This window comes from Phyllobates terribilis, unplaced genomic scaffold (assembly GCF_046119375.1).
Source record: "Phyllobates terribilis strain yellow unplaced genomic scaffold, ASM4611937v1 Scaffold_2__4_contigs__length_985480577, whole genome shotgun sequence".
Lineage (NCBI taxonomy): Eukaryota > Metazoa > Chordata > Amphibia > Anura > Dendrobatidae > Phyllobates > Phyllobates terribilis.
The window spans coordinates 849,029,181-849,053,406 of record NW_027362762.1 but is presented as its reverse complement, the minus strand read 5'-3'; the positions used below and the strand labels follow the sequence as shown (position 1 = coordinate 849,053,406).

Genomic DNA, 24,226 nt, shown 5'->3' with positions numbered 1-24,226 from the left:
TATACAAGAAAAATTACTGATGTCTGAATGAGCCCTGAATTGTATTTGTTGCTATAAAAGCTGGGTTACAGCTAATATGGTGGCCATTACAGCCTGCAGCTTCCTCTCAGCTTTTCTACCTTGCTAGGCGTACTGGTTATACAGTGATTTAAAAAAAAAATTACTTGAGTAACAAATGGTATATATGGAATTCAGGAGTTTGGAGAAACGGGGTGACAACCCCTGTGGCAGCTCTAATGGTGACAATATTAGCTGCCACTGGGTAGCCTAATGTCAAAATAACACAGGGCATTTAGGAGTTTATATCTCAATGGATCAGGCATAAGGGAGATATACACAGTATAAGGGCAGGTTCAGACGACTGTATTTTTGGTCCATTATTAGTCTATGAAGCCGTGCGCATGTTAAATTTTTTCGCTTGGACTGAGTCAGTCCGAGGAAAAAAAGTCACTGTATGCCCAAGTTTGATCCAATATTTGGATCGCACTTGGCAATGAGTGTGTGGAAACCATCGGACTGCACTCAAATTACATCTGAGTGCAGTCCAATTTCCATGGATTGATGGAATGGAGAAGATCGAGGAATTTTTTTTCTCCATCTTCTCCTCATCCAAGAGATTCGGATCACACGGTGATCACACTTGGATCACACTCTGATAAGAGTGTGATTAGCATAATTGGCCCGATTCTCCCGGAAGAGAGAATACACAGTCATCTGCACCTGCCCTTAGGCAAGGGGTGCAAATGTTATGGCTGATCAGTGTATATAACACATGATGTAGATGCCTCCCAGTTACTAGTTAATAATGTATCATATTGACATCATTTTGTTTGTATTTATGTCTCTTTTCCTTTCCCAGCAGATTTAAAATTTCCAAAGTTATTGTGGTCGGAGATCTTTCCGTGGGCAAGACATGTATGATAAATAGGTACGAGCCAGATGTTTTGTTCCTCAAAAATAGCAGCATGAAAATTGTTATCCTGCACTAAGATCACATCTTTATCTGGTGTTTTATTCATCCTCTCTCTGACTGCAACTGCTCATCGGGAAATCGTTAATTTAGAGACTATTTTACCACGTTCACACGTTCAGTATTTGGTCAGTATTTTACCTCAGTATTTGTAAGTCAAAACCAGGAGTGGGTGATAAATACAGAAGTGGTGACGTGTTTCTATTATACTTTTCCTCTGATTGTTCCACTCCTGATTTTGGCTTACAGATACTGAGGTAAGATACTGACCAAATACTGAACGTGTGGACACGGCCTTAGACTACGAGGTATAGTTAAGGCCATGTGCACACGTTGAGTATTTGGTGAGATTTTTACCTCAGTATCTGTAAGCCAAAACCAGGAGTGGAACAATCAGAGGAAAAGTATAATAGAAACACGTCACCACTTCTGTATTTATCACCCACTCCTGGTTTTGACTTACAAATACTGAGGTAAAAAACTCACCAAATGCTGAACATGAGGTTATGTGCCCGCAAAGAGTTTTTATGTGAGTTTTTGATACTTCATATTTTTGCTGTGTCAAAAACGCAGCATCTTACAGTTGAAATAATCTAATGCCCACTGAGCTTTTTTAACGGAGCGTAAACTGACCTGCGGTGCGTGTTTGAAATCCGCAACATGTCAATTTCTCTTGCGGGTACGCTGAGTTTTATGTGCAAATTTTCCCCATAGACTTGTATTAGGTGCAGAAATTCCGCAAATAAAAAACGCACTAAAAACAAGTGTAATCCATACATGACCGTATCAATAACACGCCAAAGTATCAAAAACAAAGAAGCTTTATTTAATACATGACATACCAACAAGAGACAAAAAATGCAATAGGTGCAAAAAATGTGCAACATCAAAACTCACCAAATCCTCATTGTGGGAACCCAGCCTTGGGGTCTCTTGCAATTTTGTACATTTTTAAAACTATTTATGTTTTTGTTTTTTTTGAAAGGTTCTGCAAAGATGTCTTTGATAAAAATTACAAGGCTACAATTGGGGTGGACTTTGAGATGGAGAGGTTTGAGATCCTGGGAATTCCTTTTAGTTTACAACTGTAAGTATAATAACTCATTATACATCTGCTCATAAGGATTTTGGTTCTAATCATACAGATATCCCGAAATAACCATTTAAGTCATTTTAAAAATATGTTTCTGATGTAGCCAAATACTATAAACTCCGTGTATTCCTCCATAATAAGGTTTGCTTATAAGAACACATAAGATTTTTCGCTGCGGATTTTGTTTTGAAAATGCAGTGATCTTTCTCGCACATTTAAATACTATGTTGAAAACTGCAGCATAAATTGACATATTGCAGATTTCAAAACCGCAGGTCAATGTATGCTGCAGATTTTGTGAAATCCAAGCTTTAGGGTATGTGCACACCGTCAGGAATTGTAGCGCTTTGAACGCAGCTTACTTGACGCTGCGTTCAAAGCGTTGCACGCAGGTGAAGCTGCATGTGTTCATTGAACCATGCAGCTTCATCGCATCCTATCCATTGCACTGGTAGAATGTCTCTAGCGGAGACCAGCGTCTCAGCAAGAGAAATTGACATGCTGCGGTCTGTGAAGACGCGCGGCATGTCCGTCTCCGCGGGTGATCCGCAGGAGCACGAGAACGCATAGTGGGCATGGGATTTGTACAAATCCCATCGACTATGCTGTAACATCTGGCCGCTGCGGATTGCATGCAGCGCAAGTGTACTGCGTCCAATCCGCAGCGTTTACTGATCGTCTGCACATACCCCCAGGAAAAAAAACTATGTATGCATGAGATTTCTGAAATCGTATAGTGGTTGCTGGTACGGCAAAAAGCAGCTTTTAATTTGCATTTAAAAAAAACGCAGCAAAAACGCAACATGTGAACATAGCCTTAGGCTCCGGCCCCACTATCAGTATTTGTTCAGTATTCGGTCAGTATTTTTTCTCCGGAGTTGGACCAGCACTTTGAGATCTTTAAATATTGGACTACTAGTCATTAAAAGGGCTTTTATTAAAAAAAATCCTTGTATTACTTTCCAGGTGAAAATTGATCTGACTTTAAATTTTGTTAAGGATGTTCTCCAACGCCATATCCTACTGTATAAGTGACTGCTGTGGATATACAGTACTGTGGAGGATATAACTGTAAGGACTCGTTCACACATCGCATTTTCGGTCCTGTCCATGAAAAAAAACGGACAGGTCCAATGTTATTCAATGGGGAGGTGCAGATGAAAGATTTTTTTCACTGACCGAATCTGCATGCGAAAAAAATCAGCATGCACTAGTTTCCTCCATAAATCGGATGAAACTCACCCACTCAAGTATATGGGTGAGCAAAAAAAAAATTGGATGCCATACAGAGCCACAGTATAACATCTGATTTTTATGGGTACATTGCAATTTTGTAATATAGGAAACTGTAAATGGTCTTGTAAATTATTAATAGCTGTTACTGTAAAAAATGGATTGCATACAAATGACAAAAAAATCCTTCAACTGTTCTGGATGAAACCCTGACTGATATTTTATACTCTTCTGTGACATTTAATTTAGTGCTTAGTGAATATTTCAACATATTGAATATATTCTGATGTAAAAGGAGTTAATTTCCATGAACTTTCCTTATTAGTAATTACAAATCTTGTAGGGTCACAAAAATGTATATATAAGTAAGTCACCCACTTTCACTTACATGTACTAAATATGTGTTTTTTGTTGTTTTTTTTAATTAGATGGGACACAGCCGGACAAGAAAGATTTAAATGCATTGCTTCCACTTACTACAGAGGGGCCCAGGGTGTGTTCATCACTATGTTGATTGACAGCTATAGAATTTGCATTTTAATACTGTTTTATACACTTTTATATTATGATGAACCCATCATATCCCAAAGCTCTTTATAGATATTGTCTTCGCTGTCCTCATTGGGGTTCACAATATAAATACCCTATTAGTATGTCTTTGGAGTGGAAGAAGAAACAGGAATACCCGTAGGAAACCTACGGAGAACATACAAACTCCTTGCAGATGTTGTCCTTAGTGAGATTTGAACCCAGGACCCCAGCCCTGCAGATCAACAATGCTAATCACTGAGCCACCGTGCTGCCCATGATAATATGGAGGGATGAAATAATATCTATATATATAATCATCTTATCCCGTCTGTCTGTCTGTCCAGGAAATCCCGCGTCGCTCATTGGTCCGGCAGCGGCTAATCAGCGCCGCGGGGTTTCTGAAAAAAGATGGCGGCCGTTAGCGGCTCATCTGCGGGACGGAGCTCAGCAGCGATGCAGCAGGGAGATGAGCGCCGCGAGGCGCTCATCTCCCGGCCGGTACCAGCAGAAGGACCTCGACCGCCGGACCCATCTGCGGGACGGAGATGCAGCCGGGAGATGAGTGGCGCGAGGCGCTCATCTCCCGGCCGGTAGCAGCGGAAGGACCGCCGGCGTCGCTGACCTCCATGCGGAAGAGAGGACCGGGGAGCGGCGCTGTGGGTCAGGATACTTCTGCTGCGAGCGTCCGCTCATGTCCCGGGTTCTCGCAGCGGAAGTACCCGCACAGGCAGCGCCGCTCCCCAGTCCTCACCAAGACGATTCGATGATTGGTCGCGGTCTTCGGACCCGACCAATCACTGATCTTAGTGCAAAAGTTAAACACCGCTATGCTGATTGGTCGCGGACGCTGCCCGCGACCAATCACCGATTTGGGCGCCACATTTAAATATCGGCCGCGACCAATCAGCACAGCGGTGTTTAAATGTGGAGCCAAGATCGGTGATTGGTCGCGGCCGATATTTAAATTTGGCGCCCAAATCGGTGATTGGTCGCGGGCAGCGTCCGCGACCAATCAGCACAGTAGTGTTTAACTTTGGCGGCAAGATCAGTGATTGGTCGCGGGCCAAGACGGCGACCAATCACCGATTTGTGTGGCACATTTAAATAGCGGCCGCGACCAATTGGATGTCAGCGCCGCTCCCCGGTCCTCCCTTCACACCCTAGCCGCATGGATGTCAGCGCCGCTGCCTGTGCGGATAGTTCCGCTGCGAGAACCCGGGACATGAGCGGGCGCTCGCAGCAGAAGTATCCCAACCTGCAGCGCCGCTCCCCGGTCCTCCCTTCACACCCTAGCCGCTGATGTCCCCACAGTATCCGCATGGTGTTACAAAGTTCCGGACATTTGTGTTAAAAATCGCTGATTGGTCGCTGGCGCTGCCCGCGACTAATCACCGATTTGGGCGCCACATTTAAATATCGGCCGCGACCAATCAGCACAGCGGTGTTTAAATGTGGAGCCAAGATCGGTGATAGGTCGCGGCCGATATTTAAATTTGGCGCCCAAATCGGTGATTGGTCGCGGGCAGCGCCAGCGACCAATCAGCGATTTTTAACACAAATGTCCGGACCTTTGTAACACCATGCAGATACTGTGGGGACATCAGCGGGTAGGGTGTCAAGGGAGGACCGGGGAGTGGCGCTGCGGGTCGGTATACTTCTGCTGCGAGCAGTCGCTCATGTCCCGGCTTCTCGCAGCGGAAGTAGCCGCACAGGCAATAACCCACATTTAAATAGCGGCCGCGACCAATCACCAATTTTAACGCCACATTTAAACACTGCTGTGCTAATTGGTCGCGGACGCCAGCCGCGACCAATCAGTGAGCTTGGCGCCAAATTTAAACAACGCTCTGCTAATTGGTCGCGGACGCCAGACGCATCCATTCTGCGAGATTGGCGCCAAATTTAAACAACGCTCTGCTGATTGGTCGCGGTGGCCGGCCGCGACCAATGAGCGAGATGGGCGGCAAATTTAAACGCCGCTCTGCTGATTAATCGCGGCCGGCCACCGCAACCAATCAGCGAGATGTCCGGCAAATTTAAATGCCGCTCTGCTGATTGGTCGCGGTGGCTGGCCGCGACCAATCAGCGAGATGTCCGGCAAATTTAAATGCCGCTCTGCTGATTAATCGCGGCCGGCCACCGCGACCAATCAGCGAGATGGGCTCCAAATTTAAACGCCGCTCTGCTGATTGGTCGCGGCCGGCCACCGCGACCAATACGCGATATCGCCGGCAAATTTAAACGCCGCTCTGCTGATTGGTCGTGGTGGCCGACCGCGACCAATCAGCCAGATGGGCGGCAAATTTAAACGCCGCTCTGCTCATTGGTCGCGGCCGCAGGCCGCCAGTGACCGCTACCAATCAGCGATTTTGGCGCCAAATTTAAACACCGCTCTGCTCATTGGTCCCGGCCGCCGGCCGGCCGAGACCAATCAGCGAGATTGCCGCCAAATTTAAACAACGCTCTGCTGATTAGTCGATTTTATCGCCAAATTTAAACAAGCTCTCCGGTCCTCACTAACACAGTTCGCTGATTGGTCGCGGCCGCCACCCGTGACCAATCACCGATATTGCCGCCAAATTTAAATACCGTTTTGCTGATTGCGCCCGGTCGGCCGCATACCTATTCTAGAATACCCGATGCATTAGAATCGGGCCACCATCTAGTTAAAAAATAATAGCTTAACACTGCTAAGCTATCTCTGGCAGTCCCATGAAAAACTAATGGAGAAGAAATGCTCATGCTTGACCATTGCTCCGTTCAGTTGGCGCTCTTCTCGTTCTCAGGATTGGTGGGGGTCTCAGTGGATCGGAAAGTTATCCTCTATCCTTCGGCTAGGGGATAACTTCTAACATGGCACAAACCCTTTAATAAGGAATTAGTAGAGATGTTCTGCTTGCACAGCAGAACCCAGAAAAGACTGTCGGAAGGCTGCCTTCATCTGAAACCCAACATTCTAACCAAACAATAAAGGTGTGATGTGAGCTCCACCAACAATCTGATTAAAGATCTGAAGATCTTATACATAAGATAAAAATATCATAATAGAAAGGCTCACCAACAAAATATTTCTAATAAACAAAATTAAAATTAAGAAAATAAAAGTGCCACAGAGCATAATTTTCCCTGCCTACTGCACAAAAACACAAGGAAAGGACTAGACAGCTTTTATGATTTCTGTGATAAACTAAACAGCATGATTAAAAATGCCATCTGTCCTTTTACCCTCCCAAGCCTGTTTTCACCTTCTTGACAAGGCCAAATTTTTCAATCCTGACGCTTCAACGTATACCAGTGATTCTGAGAATGTTTTTTCGTGACATCTTGTACTTCATGTTAATGCAAAATTTTGGTCAATATGATTTACGTTTATTTATGAAAATATCAAAAAAAATTAAAAAAAGTTGAACATTTAGCAATTTTTAAACTTTTAATTTTTATGCCACACAAAATAGTTCATAAATAACATTTAACCAACATGTCTACTTCACATCAGCATAATTTTTTAAACATAATTTTTTTTTGTTAAGAAGTTAGAAGGGTTAAAAGTTAATCAGCAATTTCTCATTTTTCAAACAAAATGTACAAAACCAATTTTTTTTGGGGACCAAATCCCATTTGAAGTGACTTTGAGGGGCCTATGTGACAGAAAATACCTGAAAGTGACACCAATTTAAAAACTACACCCCTCCAAGTGTTTAAAACCACATTCAAGAAGTTTATTAACTCTTTAGGGGCTTCGCTGGAACTGATGTGCCTAAACAGTGGAAACCCCCCACAAGTGAACCCATTTTGGAATCTATACTCCTCAGGGAATTCATCCAGAGGTGTGGCAAGCACCTTGAACCCACAGGGTTCACGACATTGAGTCGTGAAAATGAAAAATCACAAAAATGTTGCTTTAGCCCCAAAATGTTCCTTTTCACGAGGGTATCAGGAGAAAATGGACCACAAAATATGTTGTCTGATTTCTCCTGAGTTTGCCAATACTACTGTCTGGGCACATGGCAGGGCTCAGAAGGGAAGGAGTGCCAATTGAATTATGGAGTGCAAAATTGGCTGGAATAGACGCTATGTCGCATTTTCAGAACCCCTTATGTGCCTAAACAGTGGAAACCCCCCATAAGTGACCCCATTTTGGAAACTAGAAACCTCAATGAACTTATCTAGAGGTGTGGTGAGCAAAGCTCAAAAGGGAAGGAGTGGTATATTAGAGTTCAAATTTTGTTGGAATGGTTTGAGAGTGCCATGTCACATTGGCATAGCCCCTGAAGTGCCAGAACAGTGGAACCCCTCCATAAGTGACCCTATTTTACTACACCTCTCAATGAATTCATTTGGGGTGCCGTGATCATATCAACACATGTGCCTTACAGAATTTTATACCATTGGGCGGTAAAGAAAGAATATGCCACTAAAATGTTGTTTTATTCCCAAGTTTTTAATTTTTATAAGGGCTAATAGGAAAAATGGACTGCATAGTTTGTTCTGCAATTTCTCTTGAGTGCGCCAATACCCTACATGTAATTAGGAACTACTTTTCAGGCACATAGGAAAGCTCAGAAGGGAAGGAGTGCCATATTGTAGTGCAGATTTTTCTCTTATGGTTTGTGGGTGCCATGACCCACTGGGAGAACCCCTAATGTGTCAGAAGAGCAGAACCCTCGCTTTTACATAATAAAAACAATTTTATAGAAAAAAATAATTGTTTTTGCATCACTACATTCTGTGATCTATAGCTTTTTTTTAATTTATCTGCTTATGGCGGCTTGTTTTTTGCGGGACAAGATGACGTTTTCAGTGATACTATTTTTATCTATTTTACTATTTTATTAGACTTTTTGATCTTGTTTTATTCCAATTTTTTAGGCATAGTTTTTTGCCAAGTTTTTAATTTATTATTCGTACAGTGTTCACTGAAGGGGTTAATTAGTGTGACAGTTTTATAGGGCGGGTTGTTCCAGATGTGGCAATACCAAATATGTGTACTTTGTTTATTTTTGTTTTTACTTAAATATACCTATTAATTGGTTGAATATTTTTATTTATTTTGTGATTTTTTTAAGTATTTTTACAATCTTTCTTAATTTTTTAATTACTTTTTTACTTAGTCCCTTAAGGCCAAAACTGAATTGGTTCTCAAAATGTTTGGTACAAAAGAGAAGTACCCTATTATTATGCTTCTTGTAGAAAGTAAATGAATTATTCTGTTCACTGCAAAAAAAGATGTATTCTGTAAAATCTGTTCCAACTTCCAAGGTAACTTATTTACAGATGTTTCCCACATTTTTCTGAGCAGAAATCTACGCCAGGTACAACCAGCCATTATATTGTATTCCTAAATTGATGTTTAGTGTAGTAAAGTACTAATGCACCCATAGGCGAAACAACAGAATTAGTACATGTGCCTTATTGCAAAATTTCTAGAAATTATTTCTTCTCATACGAATGCTAACATCAAGTTTTTCTGATTTTCAGCCATAGTTATATCCTTTGATCTGACTGATATTTCATCCTTGGAACATACTAAGTAAGTGATTTCTCACCGGTCTGTTTGTCACATCTACAGTGCCTTGAAAAAGTATTCATACCCCGTGAACTATTCCACATTTTTTCATGTTACACCCACAGACCTAAATGTATTTTATTGGGATTTTATGTAATTGTGATATGCATTTGTATTCAGCCCTCTTTAGTCTGATACTCCTAAATAAAATCCTGAGTGACCCACTGCCTCTAAAAGTCATATAATTAGCAGATTGAGTACACATGTAATTTATTCTCAGTATAACTACAGCTGTTCTGTGAAGGCCTCAGAGGTTTGTTTGAGAACATTAGGTATCAAATGGTATCATGAAAACCAAGGAACACACCAGACAGGTAAGGGATAAAGTTGTAGAGTGGGTTAGGTTATAAAAAAAAATAATTAATCCATTATCCAAAAATGGAAGGAGTATGGAACAACTGCAAACCTACCAAGACGTGGCCATCCACCTAAACTGACATCCCAAGTAAGAAGAGCACACACTAATTACTAATTAGAGAAGCAGCAAAAACTCATGGTCACTCTGGAGGAGCTGCAGAGATCCACAGTTTAGGTGAGAGAATATGTCCACAGGACAACTTTTAGTTGTATACTCCACAAATTTGGCCTTTAAGGAAGAGTGGCGAGAAAAAAGCCATTTTTGAAACTAAGCCATAAGAAGTTCTGTTTACAGTTTGCAAAAAGCCATGTAGATGACACAGCTAGCATGTGGAAGAAGGTGCTCTGGTCAGATGAGACCAAAGTAGAACTTTTTCGGCTAAATTCAAAACGCTATATGTGGCAGAAAGCTAATACTGCACATCACCGTGATAACACCATCCCCACCGTCAAACATGGTGGTGGCAGCATCATGCTGTGGTGAGGCTTTTTTCAGCAATGACAGGGAAGCTGGTCTGAGTTGATGGGAAGATGCATGGAGCTAAATACTAGGTAATCAAGGAGGAAAACCTGTCAGAGGACTTGAGAATGGGGCGTAGGATCATCTTCCAGCAGGACAACGACCTTAAAGGGGTTTTCCCACAAACAAAAGTTGATTTTAATCAATAGATCTTGGAACGATAATAAGTTCCAGAATTGGATGTGTTTAAATAAAATGTCCCTGTGCTGAGATAATCTTGTAAATGTGCCCCTGCTGTGTATTGTGTAATGGCTGTGTCTGACCGTGAAGGAACATGGTCTGATCATACCACATCTCCTGGGCAGTGGAGGATGCAAAAGAGTATACAGACATTACAGCAGGGGATCGCAAATGATTCTTTCTTTGAAGTAAAACATTGTTTAAAAACAGGCATTGAAATGCTTTACCTCACAAAAAGAATCAGCTGTGATCCCCTGCTGTAATGTCTGTATAATTTTTTGCTTCCCCTTCCTGCCCAGGAGATGTGGTATGATTATACCATGTTCTGTACATGGTCAGACTCAGCCATTACTTAGTACACAGGGGCACATTTATAAGATTATCTCAACACATTTGAATGCATTCAATTGTGGAAATTATTATTATTCCAAGATCTATTGATTAAAATGAGGTTTTGTTCGTGGGAAAACCCCTTTAAACCTAAACATACAGAGCTACAATGGAATGGTTTAGATCAAAGCATATTTATGTGTTTGAATGGCCCAGTCACAGTCCAGACCAAATTGCATCGAAAGATGGTTCAACAATGTATGGACTCGGGGGCTGAATACAAATGCACGTCACAATTTTCAGATTTATATTAGTAAAATACCATATTTTTCGGACTATAAGACGCACTTTTTTCCTCCAATATTTTGGAGGAAAGTGGGGATGCGTCTTATAGTCCGAATACTATATACATGGCTGTGGTGGTGGTGGGTGTGGGGGAGCGGCAACGGGGAATCAGCGTGGCACAGGAGGCAGCAGCCGCCTGCTGCAACCTACACTGTGCCCGCTACTAAAGAAAATGAATAATCCCTGCTCCCCACGCCCATGGGCGTGGAGAGTAAGAGAAATGAATATTCATTAATAGCTGGCACACTGGAGCTGCAGCACGGCTCCTGCTGCCGCTCTGCGGTCTGTGTGCCCGCTATTAAAGCTCATGACTATTCCCTACAACCACTCCCATGGGTTGTAGTGAATATCCATGGTCTTTAATAGCGGGCACAGGAGCCGCGATGCGGTACAGTGTGCCGGCTATTGAACAGACTGAATGGTCACTGCTCCCCACACACAGAGTCCCGGCGTGGGGAGCAGTGACTATTCCAGCACAGCCTCTCACACTGTGTGAGGGCGCATGGCAGGGAGGCCATGCACGCCCTGACATGCGCGGCTCACACAGTGTGAGTGTCAGCAGCAGAGTGTGACAGCGCTGGAGGAGAGAGGAGGGGGATGGGGGCTCAAGGGGTGCCATGCATACCAGGATAGGGGCTCAAGGGGTGCCATGCATACCAGGATGGGGGCTCAAGGGGTGCCATGCATACCAGGATAGGGGCTCAAGGAGTGCCATGCATACCAGGATGGGGGCTCAAGGGGTGCCATGCATACCAGGATGGGGGCACAGGGGGTGCCATGCATACCAGGATGGGATGGGGGCCACTTATACCAGGAAGAAGGGGCCATACATACCAGGATGGATGATATTAACAGAATTGGGGGACATTACCCCAATATCAGTGTCAGCAGCAGACCCCATCCCCCATAACAGGGCATCATGACCACATTTTTTGCGTAATTTTTTTTTTCCTATTTTCCTCTTTTAAAACCTAGGTGCGTCTTATGGTCCGGTGCGTCTTATAGTCCGAAAAATACAGTAATTAGAAAACCATGGATCATTTCCTTTACACTTCACAAATACTTGCTACTTTGTGTTGGTATATCACATAACTTCCCAATAAAATACATTTAGGTTAGTGAGTGTAACGTGAAAAAATGTGGAAAAGACCACGGGGAATGAATACTTTTTCAAGGCACTGTATATTTTGAACATATACTCATGCTTCTCTGGAATTATTGTTAATTGATGTTCTTTTTACTACTAGGCAGTGGCTTCAGGATGCTCTTAGGGAAAATGACCCTTCTTCTGTGCTACTATTCCTGGTTGGCTCCAAGAAAGATCTCACTGTAAGTAATGTCTTACATCACCACAGCTTTTAGAACAGTGTTTCTCAAATCAAGTCATGTTTTTAAGGAATTCTCATGCAGATGAGGCCAAATTCAGACATCTGTGAAACACGGTCCAAGTATGGACCATGATGACCACTGGTCACCTTACCTGAAATCAACATCCTTATATATGCCAATGAGGCTGTTGACTTTGGATGCGTAGACTCGTGACCAATCCGGACATCATGGTTTGTACTGGGACGTCTGAGTTTGGCCTGCAAGTTGTGGACTGCAAAAATAATATGATACTACACGTGCAATTTTTTTGAAATCCAAGAACTTAACTTATTAGGGTTCCTTGAGGATTGGCATTGGCTAACAGTAGAGTAGAACAGGTAATTAATTAAAGGGAATCTGTCACCAGGTTTTTGCTGCCCATCTGAGAGTAGCACAATGTAGGGGCAGAAACCCTGATTCCAGCTATGTGTCACTTACTGGGCTGATTGTTGTAGTTTTGATAGAATCACTGTTTTACCTGCTGCAGATCTAGCATTTTTCTGAACGCTGAGCTCTGTATAACCCCGCCCATACCACTGATTGGCAGCTTCACACTGTGGATAGGCAGAAAGGTGACAATTAGTGCTGAGGACGAGGTTGGACTACATGGCAATGGATCTACTAGTCCTCTAGTGATAATTTACTGCTGTTAAACCTGTGATTTTATGAAAACTACAGCAAGCAGCCCAGTAAGGGAATCGTTGGAATCAGGGTCTCTACCCTACATTATGCTGCTCTCATATTAGGTGGCAATAACCTGGTGACAGATTCCCTTTAAAGAAAACCTGTTGCGTCCCTAAATGCTATTAACCTGCAGATATAGGCTTAATCTGCAGGTTAATAATGGTCCAATGTTGTTTGGAAAGCATAGCTACTGGGAGGAAATTAACATTATTGATGCATCGCTCACTCCGGACCTCCCAGCTGTCCCTACAAGTGACATCAGCACAAGAATGTGGAGCTTCATGAAATAGGTTTTATGGTATTAGTTGAGCAGCTGCCTAGCATCAGCAAAGCGTCAGTGGTGTAGAACATACCTCTATGGAGGTTAGAGCAGAGCAAATGGTTTATTTGGAGTGAGAAGATATATAATGGATGTTTCTCTGGGCTCAATTTCAGTAATCCCATATAGGATGATTCTCATCAACCTCTCCCTCACACAAGCGCTGCTTTTATGTTCAGATTTCAACTTTTAACATTTTATTACCTGGCTTAATACATCACCTAGCGATCTGGTTATGCTGTTTTTTTTCCTCCCGACAGACCCCATCTCAGTATGCTCTCATTGAACGGGACGCCTTGAAGGTGGCTAAGGAGATGCAGGCAGAATACTGGTCTGTGTCCTCACTGACAGGTACGTCCAAGGTGTTATCTCATATAAAAGGGCATCCTTGACTTAAACATGTAATTTTCAATGTATGAAAACTTTTTTAGGACTTAAAGGGATTGTCCACTGCTTAAATATTGATGGTCTATCCTTAGGATAAGGTCATCAGTATCAGATCAGTGGAGGTCAACACCTGGAAATCTAACCTAACAGCTTTTTTCACCTCCTGCTGTTGCCAAATGTACAGAGATGGAGACTGGCTTGCCTTTCTTGGGTATTGCCGCTCAGCTCCTATTCACTTCAATAGGAGCTTAACTGCTGCACCCAAGAGGACAGGTCAATCCTGGAAAACTGTGTTTGAATTGTGGGGTTCTAACCCCCAACAATAAGCAGAATAAATGGACTACAGACTACAACTTAGGTTGATTTTGCCATTTAAAGTCTAGTTCCGCAGGGTGTGAACTTACTTTAAAAGGGTTTTCCAGCAATATTTGTTTTCCTTAATTATAGGCATGCAGACAGGAATACGGGTCACGTGACCACTGCAGCCAATCACTAGGCTCATTGTCTCAAGCCAGTTACACTGACCAGTGATTAGCTGCAGCAATTATGTGTGTTGTAGTCGTGACATCACCACTTCAGGATGTCAACAACGACTGGAGGAGTGTCGGAGGTAAGGCTGGACACTGGGAAAGTGAGTAATTGACATTGGAAAGTTCTGACCGGTGACTGAGGAAATGCCTTTAATGACCATTAATAGGGAGTTTATTATTTAACTGAGGTTTGTTGTTACTTCATTATCATCATCTACACAAGGGCATTAAAAACCTTTTTCTTCTGGAGTCTCACTAGCCAGAGCATGATGATGCCTGTTCCTTACCGTTAGTCCATATTAAATTAAAAGTGTATGTTAACTTCCCTCCCGATCCATGTAGAACATGAAAGAGAAAGAACTGTGCAGCTTATAATCACTAATTTTACATCATCAACAACTGGCTCACCTAATCATCCTCCCTGTGGTGTACATGATACTGGGACAAGGTGCCATGGAGGAACCTATATTGGGGAAACCAAGGAAAAACTACAAATGAGGATGAATCTACACAGACACACTATAAGGAATGAGCTTATGTGGGAAAACAATTCTCCAGAATGGAACACAGTATGACAGATTTAAAAGTCTTTAAAAACATCAAACAGAGAAAAATCTGTGAATTAAAGCCAAAAAGGATGTTCTTTTTGATAAAAGGACTCAATCTAATACCTGGATTTATGACTCACTACAAGGACCCAGTTCACACCTCCACCAGACTGACTCCAGACACTAAACGATTAAAGCTGCTTTGGCTGATCATTCGTGCGACAGCTATCTCCCGTACATGGAAGCGCTCGTTGGCCAAGCACTCCTTTGTTTTCTGAGAGCCATCAGCTGGTTTCAGGTTATCTACAAGAGAACAATGCGATCGGTAGAGATTGATCGAACAATACGATGTTGGTGGAGATTGATCGAACAACGTGATGTCGGTAAAGATTGATTGAATCTCTACTGACAAAGATTCGGCCTTCATCTCCATACACATTAGACTGTCAGCCAAACTTCTCAATATTTTCAAATTCAGCCGACATTATTCTTATGTGTATGGTCGTCTTAAGTCATGGCTCCCATCACCTTTCCATTTGTAACAAAAACCTCAATTTTATTACCTTGACTTATCTTTAGGATTCATCACCCCATCCACCCTGCGCACAAATGTCTTATCATAACATCTCCTAAATTTTGTGCTCTTGTCTCACATTATTCATTTGTAAACTTGCCTGACAAAAGAGACTCTGTGATCCGAAAACTTGCAAATATAATTTTTTGTTGTATAAAAATATTTACTAAAAAATCTGAGAAATTTCTAATTTATCTAAAAAAAAAAAAATGTATGTTCTTCCAGGAGAAAACGTGAAGGAATTCTTTTTCCGGGTGGCATCTTTAACATTTGAAACCAGTGTACAAGCTGAGTTGGAGAAATCTAATGCTCGAAGGATAGGTGATGTAGTGAGTAAGTAACAATAATCATCTGATACTCACTTTTTGATAAATTGGTAGGAGGTTATGTACGGTATATACGATAAGTTCCACTACTAATAAAGTTAAACACAATCCATAAAATACTTCATCTGTGTAACATAAGTACACTGCTCAAAAAAATAAAGGGAACACTCAAATAACACATCCTAGATCTGAATGAATGAAATATTCTCATTGAATACTTTGTTCTGTACAAAGTTGAATGTGCTGACAACAAAATCACACTAAAATCATCAATGGAAATCAAATTTATTAACCAATGGAGGCCTGGATTTGGAGTCACCCCCAAAATTAAAGTGGAAAAACACACTACAGGCTGATCCAACCTTGATGTAATGTCCTTAAAACAAGTCAAAATGATGCTCAGTATTGTGTGTGGCCTCCACGTGCCTGTATGACCTCCCTACAATGCCTGGGCATGCTTCTGATGAGGTTGCGGATGGTCTCCTGTGGGATCTCCTCCCAGACCTGGACTAAAGCATCCGCCAACTCCTGGACAGTCTGTTGTGCAATGTGACGTTGGATGGAGCGAGACATGATGTCCCAGATGTGCTCAATCAGATTCAGGTCTGGGGAATGGGCGGCCAGTCCATAGCTTCAATGCCTTCATCTTGCAGGAACTGCTGACACACTCCAGCCACATGAGGTCTGGCATTGTCCTGCATTAGGAGGAACCCAGGGCCAACCGCACCAGCATATGGTCTCACCAGGGGTCTGAGGATGTCATCTCAGTACCTAATGGCAGTCAGGTTACCTCTGGCGAGCACATGGAGGGCTGTGCAGCCCTCCAGAGAAATGCCACCCCACACCATTACTGACCCACTGACAAAGTGGTCATGCTGAAGGATGTTGCAGGCAGCAGATCGCTCTCCACGGCATCTCCAGACTCTGTCACGTCTGTCACATGTGCTCAGTGTGAACCTGCTTTCATCTGTGAAGAGCACAGGGCGCCAGTGGCGACTTTGCCAATCCTGGTGTTCTGTGGGAAATGCAAAGCGTCCTGCACGGTGTTGGGCCGTGAGCACAACCCCCATCTGTGGACATCAGGCCCTCATACCACCCTCATGGAGTTGGTTTTCTAACTGTTTGTGCCGACACATGCACATTTGTGGCCTGCTGGAGGTCATTTTGCAGGGCTCTGACAGTGCTCCTCCTGTTCCTCCTTGCACAAAGGCGGAGGTAGCGGTCCTGCTCAAGGGTTGTTGCCGTCCTACAGCCCCCTCCACGTCTCCTGGTGTACTGGCCTGTCTCCTGGTAGTGCCTCCAGCCTCTGGACACTACGCTGACAGACACAGCAAACCTTCTTGCCACAGCTCACATTGATGTGCCATCCTGGATGAGTTGCACTACATAAGCAACTTCTGTGGGTTGTAGAGTCCGTCTCATGCTACCACGAGTGTGAAAGCACAACCAACATTCAAAAGTGACCAAAACATCAGCCAGAAATCATTGAGATGTGATCTGTGGTCCCCACCTGCAGAACCACTCCTTTATTGAGGGTGTCTTGATAATTGCCAATAATTTCCATCTATTGTCTATTCCATTTGCACAACAACATGTGAAATTGATTGTCAATCAGTGTTGCTTCCTAAGTGGACAGTTTGATTTCACAGAAGTTTGATTTACTTGGAGTTATATTCTGTTGTTTAAGTGTTCCCTTTATTTTTTTGAGCAGTGTATGCACATGACCAAATTAAAACATCATACAAGCTGCAGACATTAATAAATTAACCTCTTAGACCCAATGAGACTGGTATACTTACTTTCAAAATAAATGGCAGAATAGCTGTATAATACTCAAATTACAATGAGCTTTTTAGGAGTCCAGCTGCAGCTCATAAAATAACTCATTTTAATATCAGGCAGGGATACTTTCACAAAGGATAATACAGCCATTCTTACATGGATTTTGAAAGCAAGTACACCAGCTTCATCAACTCAGAGATCTATGTAATAATGTATACACCTTGTCTTGTTGAATTCGATGACATCTGCTTTAATGCTTTCTGAACCCTCTCAAATGGGCCCATAGAAATCTGTTGGAGCATTATTGTACTTCCATAAGTTTAATATGGGGTATAAATAGGTTTGCTGAAATTTTTTTTAACCCCACTGGAAAAAAAAATTAGGCCAATTTTTATTTTGCTTCAAGGGAGGATAATTTCATAGTAAGACACTATACAACATACAATATGGACCTACGGGCACTAAGTGTGCTGCCATCCAGGCTCTGTATAAAGCTCTGAAGCTCTCTACTGACTTTTTCTCTCAGTTCTCAGTAACAGATGACAAACTACCTCTTTCCACTGTTAATAAAAAAGTCTGGGGTGGAATCGACAGTGACAAAAAATCCAACAGGGTTGTTTTCTTTCACCATGGTTGCATCGAGATAGGTAATGATCAAGTCGCTACAAGACATCATTGAAATAATTAGATGCAATATGACACGGCCATCTTCATGTTTTGAGACCAGTGTAGCCATAGATGTCACCTTTGCAAATTTTTTTTATCCAAATAACAATGATGTGCTTCCTAACTTCTTGATGTGTTTCTATAGGGGTAGGAAATTTGTCATTCAGATACTGAAGTTTAAAAGTTTTTTTCCAGGACTATTTAATTTTTTTAATATGGGCCTAAGAAATAACAGACAGGTAGTTGCTACCTACCTGCCTGTTGTGCCCGGCGTCAATCCCTGCCGGCACAGAGCGGTGACAAACCACCCCTGACAGCGATTCATTGGCTTCCACTGATGTTATGTCGACAGAGCAGGTCTGGAGTGTCGACAGGTGTGACGGTTGATGTCATACTGATCGACAGCTGGCTCCGCGCTGCCTAACTGCGGGGAGCTGGCTGTCCATCAGCAAAATGCCAGCAGTCACACCCTGTCGAAAAATCAGCCCGGAAGAGCTACTCTGTTGACATGGAGCAACTGAATCTCCAAGAGGAATGATGGGTGATCACTCTCTGCTGGCACCAGGTAGAACAGGCTGACTCTGTTTGGAACTCCCTGCTTGTTAGCTTTTTGGCCAATAATAAAAAAATAAAAATAAAATAGCCTGGGAAACCTGTTTACTTCTGCTGCTTAGACCTGAATTCAATAAATAGCATTATGAATGCCTTTAGCTGCCACTAGAGGGCACATACAGGTCTGTTAAAACAGTATGCGCCAAAGCTCACCTTGGGCAACAGCAGTCATTTTACTAAAGATCGATCAGGATTTTGTGTGATGTCTGTTACAAAAGTGTAAAAAAATTTTTTTTTTTTTTTAAAGGAATAAATAGCAATGACAGCAACTTGTACCAAAGCACAAAGAAGAACAAGACTAAGTGTTGCCAGTGACAAGGGACAGTCACATCACCAAAGTGTTGCACAGATCCGGAAGAAGATACCTAGTACTACATATAAATGTAAACTGCTGGTGCCCTGCTCTGTTCTAGGAGGTTTTTCAGGGTCCCTCTTATAATATTGCTGACTATTACAGGTACATTTCATTGCATTCTGCCAGAAGATGAAATGTAGTACATTGCAGGGCAAAGTGCTATTATTCATTTTCTTAGATCATTTATTTAAATAGAAGGAAATCTGGAAAATGTCTTTTTTTTCTGTTTCCAGATCATTATTTTATGACTAAGAAAAAATTAAAGACCATCCTTTCTTTTGTTTTACACCTATTCCATTGCTCCATAGAGTAGATACCATTTAATAGCAGTGCAGACTAAGATGTACAGAGCTACAGAAGTTGTCTTGGATTATAAATATATATACTGTATATTTTATTTTAGAAAACGTATCATCCTTGTTAATGTACTGCATCCTGTGTTACAGTTTAGTCCCATACATTTAATTTGAGGTTGAGCTGTAATATCTGCATTGGACACAGCCCATAGGAAAAAGTGGTGCGGCTTCTGGAAAAAAAAAAACAGAAAGCAGAGACTTTTATAACCCTCTACTACTCGATGTGTAATTTCATAGTGATATTCTATACTGATGCTGTCCTCTTCTCCTTACCCCATGTGTAACATTTAACAGAAAGTGACAATGCATATGTCTTTTATGACACGACCATGACATCAATGGGCACATTGCAATATACCGTAATGTCTTTTTGAAAAACCAATTGTATTTTTTATGAATTATGCTTTAAAATAAACATTTTGCATTCTCAGAACAAAAAAAAACTTGAATAACTGCTTTATTATGTCTGGTAGTGAATATGTAACAAACCGTTCAACTTTTACTCAACTCAGCACAACTGTAGATAATGTGGCACACTGAGAGCCCGACTCAAGAAGACTGGTGTCATAAGCACCTCAATTAAATGTGTTAAAAAAAAAAATAAATGTTCTTGTCCTGTGTACTGTGTAATGGCTGTGTCTCAACATACAGGAACATGGACTGATCATACTACAGCTCCTGGGCACGGAGGAGAATCAAAAGAGAGTATACAGACAGGACAACACGGGATCACAGCCGATTCTCTCTTGTGAGGTTACAGATGTTTAAAAACAAGCAGCAAAAGCTTTGCCTCACAGAAAGAATCAACTGTGATCTCTTGCAGTCTTGTCTGTATACTCTTTTGCTTCCCCCCCGCCAGGAGCTGTGGTATGATCAGACACAGCCATTACACAGTACACAGCAGGGGCACATTTATAAGATTATCTCAGCACAGGAACATTTTTTTAATTTATCCAATTCTGGAACTTTTTTTATTTCAAGATCTATTAATTAAAATATTCTTTGTTCCTGGGAAAACCCCTTTTAATGAATTTACAGCATCTTCTCAGTGGCGTGCGTCTCCTTGCACCTCTCCAAAAATGTTGGCTCTTCTTCAGATACCCTGCTTCAATTACTTGTTCACATTGGGGGTTGCAGGCAGTGTTCAAATGCCCCCATCATTTCATCTGTATAACTCTATGCATGACAGTCAGAATTCGCAAAAAAACAGGATTCCATCAGAAACTGAAACAGAGTCATTATAAGGTAGACTGAGTTACTTCAGACTCCTTCTGGCCTCCATCGCAGCAGTATCCATCTTTATTAATATTTGTTCACCTCTTAAAAGCACAAACTCTGCTTGAATGAAGGCCAGGAAGAAAGAGCGGCTGTTGGGGTTTGTGTTAAAAGAGGGATTTGTGGTACTCACCGTAAAATCTCTTTCTTGGAGCCTTCATTGAGGGACACAGGTAACCATGAGTGTATGCTGCTGTCGCTAGGAGGCTGACACTAGGCGAAAAAAAGCATTAGCTCCTCCTCAGCAGTGTACACCCACTGACTGGCACAAAGCTCATCAGCTAGTGATAAAAGCAGTAGGAGGAACCAAAACAAGATGCAACTATGTACAGGCCCAACAGAGGCACATAGGCCCAACATAGGCACAAAACGAGGGATGGTGCAGTGTCCCCTAATGAAGGCTCCAAGAAAGAGCCTTTATGGCGAGTACCAAAAATACCTTTATTGCTTCATTGGGAGACACAGGTAACCATGGGACGCCCTAAAGCAGTCCAAAGGGAGGGAACAGAGTAGATAGCCACAGACTAGATCGGACAGCGGGCAACCGCCGCTTGCAGAACCTTTCGTCCTAGACTGGCATCAGCCGAGGCATAAGTATGAACTCTGTAAAACCTTGCAAAAGTGTGAAGCGAGGACCAAGTCGCAGCCCTGCAGATTTGAGACGCAGAGGCCTGGTGGCGAACGGCCCAGGAAGCCCCCACCGCTCGGGTAGAGTGATCCCTTACTCCTGGAGGAGTAGGCCTATCCCTAACTCGATATGCCTCCAGTATGGCCGAACGGATCCAGCGGGCGATGGTAGATTTGGAAGCAGAGAGACCCCTGCAATGACCCTCAGGGATGACAAACAAAGCATCAGACTCCCGAATGGACTATTACTGCCCAAATTGTGCCCCCCCATCACCCCATCCCCACAATCCTCCTCCTGTCACACTTCTTTTTTTCTTTTTTTTTTTTCTTCTTGCTTTGGCAACACAAATTGTTTTTTGGTCCTGCCAATAAAGCCTATTTGTATTGTATTGTATTGTATTGTATTGGTGTCCGAACGCCGAAAAGAAGCGGTCCTTGCAAGGTAGACGCGTAAAGCTCTGACAAGATCCAGCTTATGGAGTGACTTCTCAAGGGGATGAACTGGAGCTGGGCAGAAAGAAGGAAAAACAATGTCCTCATTGATGTGGAAAGAGGAGACCACCTTAAGTAAAAAGGAAGGTACTGGTCTGGGGATCACCTTGTCCTGATGGAGGATGAGAAAAGGAGAACGACACAAGAGTGCTGCCAGCTCAGAAACTCTTCTAATATAAGTAACGACTACCAGAAACGCATCCTTCCAGGAAAGGAGGGACAACGTGATGTCCTGAATGGGTTAGAATGAAGATTGCTGTAGAACACTTAGGACCAGATTAAGGTCCCACGGATCTACAGGAGCACGATATGCCAGATGAGCAACTGCTTGGAGGAAGGTCTTGACCTGGGGTCGAGAAGCCATATTTCGCTGCAAAAGAACTGAAAGTGCGGAGATCTGCTCTTTGAGAGTACTAGGCGAAAGGCCGGCATCAAGGCCTGACTGGAAAAAGGCTAGAATGGAAGGAAGTGAAAAGGACATGGGAGCCCGCTGTTTATCCTCACACCAGCAAAAAAAGGCCTTCCAGGTCCTATGATAAATGCGAGAAATAGCGGGCTTTCTAGCACTAATCATGGGTTTGAATGACCTGGGGCGAGAAACCTGCTGCCTTCAAAACTGCGGCTTCAACGGACATGCCATTAAATTCAGAGACCGAGAATTCTGATGGAAGAGAGGCCCCTGCGAGAGTAGATCTGGACGGTCTGGGAGCTTCCAGGGGGTGTCGGCGAACTGGTTGACTAACTCTGTGTACCAGGCCCGTCTGGAACCACCAGGATTATGGGTACTCCTTCTGCCTTGATCTTTTTGACGACTCGAATCAATGGGAGAGGGGGAAAAGAGGTAAGGTAGTTGAAACTGAGACTATGACATGACCAGAGCATCCTGACAGATTGCTAGAGGATCGCGGGACCTGGCTACAAACCTAGAAACTTTGTGATTCAGTCGAGACACCATCAGGTCGACGTCGGGAGTGCCCCATCGCTGACAGATCTGATGGAACACGTTGAGGTTGAGGGACCACTCTCCTGAGGCAAGCCCCTGGCGACTGAGAAAGTCAGCGGCCCAGTTGTCCACCCCTGTAATGTGTACCGCTGAGATAGCTGGGACGCTCCTCTCAGCCCACACTAGGATTCTTGAGACTTCCTTCATGATGGACTTGCTGCGCGTCCCGCCCTGGTCGTTTATGTATGCCATGGACGTGTCGTTGTCCGATTGAATGCGAACCGAAGATCCTACGAGCAGATCCTGCCACTGGCCAAGGAGAGGTACGTTGCTCATATTTCTAGGAGATTGATCGGTAGGGAAGCTTCACGAGAGTTCCAACAACCCTGCACCATGTGGTGAAGCAAAACCGCCCCGCAGCCGAGAAAGCTGGCGTAGGTCGTGACTGCCTGCCACTGGAGAGGAAGAATTGCTTTACCGGGGCAAATAGAGGAAGGTAGAATTTACCATGCTAATGACTGCAGTATGATGGGTGTCGATCCAGGGACGAAATCCTCTTGTCCCAAGCTGACAGGAGGGTCAACTGGAGAGGACGGGTATGGAACTGAGCAAAAGGTACTGCTTCCATGGCGGCCATCATCTTCCCTAGAATGCTCATGCAGAGATGAAGGAAGTGAGGAGCTGGCTTATTTAGAAGGCAAATCTACCAGACGGAGAGAGGAAATCTTCTCATCTGGGAGAAAGACCTTGGCACGGGCTATGTTGAACAACATGCCCAGGTAGGTCAGACATTGAGATGGAATTAGGGAAGCCCAGCAAGGTGAGTGTGTCCAAAGTGATCTGAAGGCTTTGGCGACAGTCCCTGAGAGAGGGGCCCTTGATCAACAGATCGCCCAGATAAGGGATAACTACAATCCCCCTGGAGCGTAAGATGGCCATGACAATCGCCATCACCTTCGTGAAGACCCTTGGCACTGAGGCAAGGCCGAAGGGGAGCGCAGTGAATTGGTAATGGCTTCCTTGAGCCGCAAAATGAAGGAATCTCTGATGTGATATGCAAATCGGAATGTGCAGGTATGCGTCCTGAATGTCCACTGAGCAGAGAAACTACTTGGCTTCCATTGAGGGCATCACTGAACGTATCCATTCTGAAGTGACGGATACGCACCCATCGGTTCAAGCTTTTGAGGTCCAGGATTGGACTAAGGGAGCTGTCCTTTTTTGGGATGACGAAAAGATTGGAATAGAAACCAGAAA

General features: G+C 43.3%; 1 protein-coding gene across 4 annotated transcripts in view; it reads left to right on the top strand.

Moving 5' to 3' along the window:
• Positions 1-20,075, top strand: part of RAB34 (RAB34, member RAS oncogene family) — a 41,095-nt gene extending 21,020 nt beyond the window's left edge. For 2 of the 4 annotated variants that reach the window (XM_073670775.1, XM_073670776.1), the window contains exons 4-11: positions 860-928; positions 1,956-2,057; positions 3,725-3,789; positions 9,306-9,357; positions 12,373-12,454; positions 13,757-13,847; positions 15,761-15,868; positions 19,169-20,075. In XM_073670775.1, the coding sequence (XP_073526876.1) occupies positions 860-928; positions 1,956-2,057; positions 3,725-3,789; positions 9,306-9,357; positions 12,373-12,454; positions 13,757-13,847; positions 15,761-15,868; positions 19,169-19,236 (637 nt within the window). In that variant the 3' untranslated portion in view covers positions 19,237-20,075. The remainder of the gene's footprint in view (positions 1-859; positions 929-1,955; positions 2,058-3,724; positions 3,790-9,305; positions 9,358-12,372; positions 12,455-13,756; positions 13,848-15,760; positions 15,869-19,168) is intronic. The other 2 variants (XM_073670777.1, XM_073670778.1) reach the window with 2 other exon arrangements.
• Positions 20,076-24,226: the final 4,151 nt, after the last annotated feature.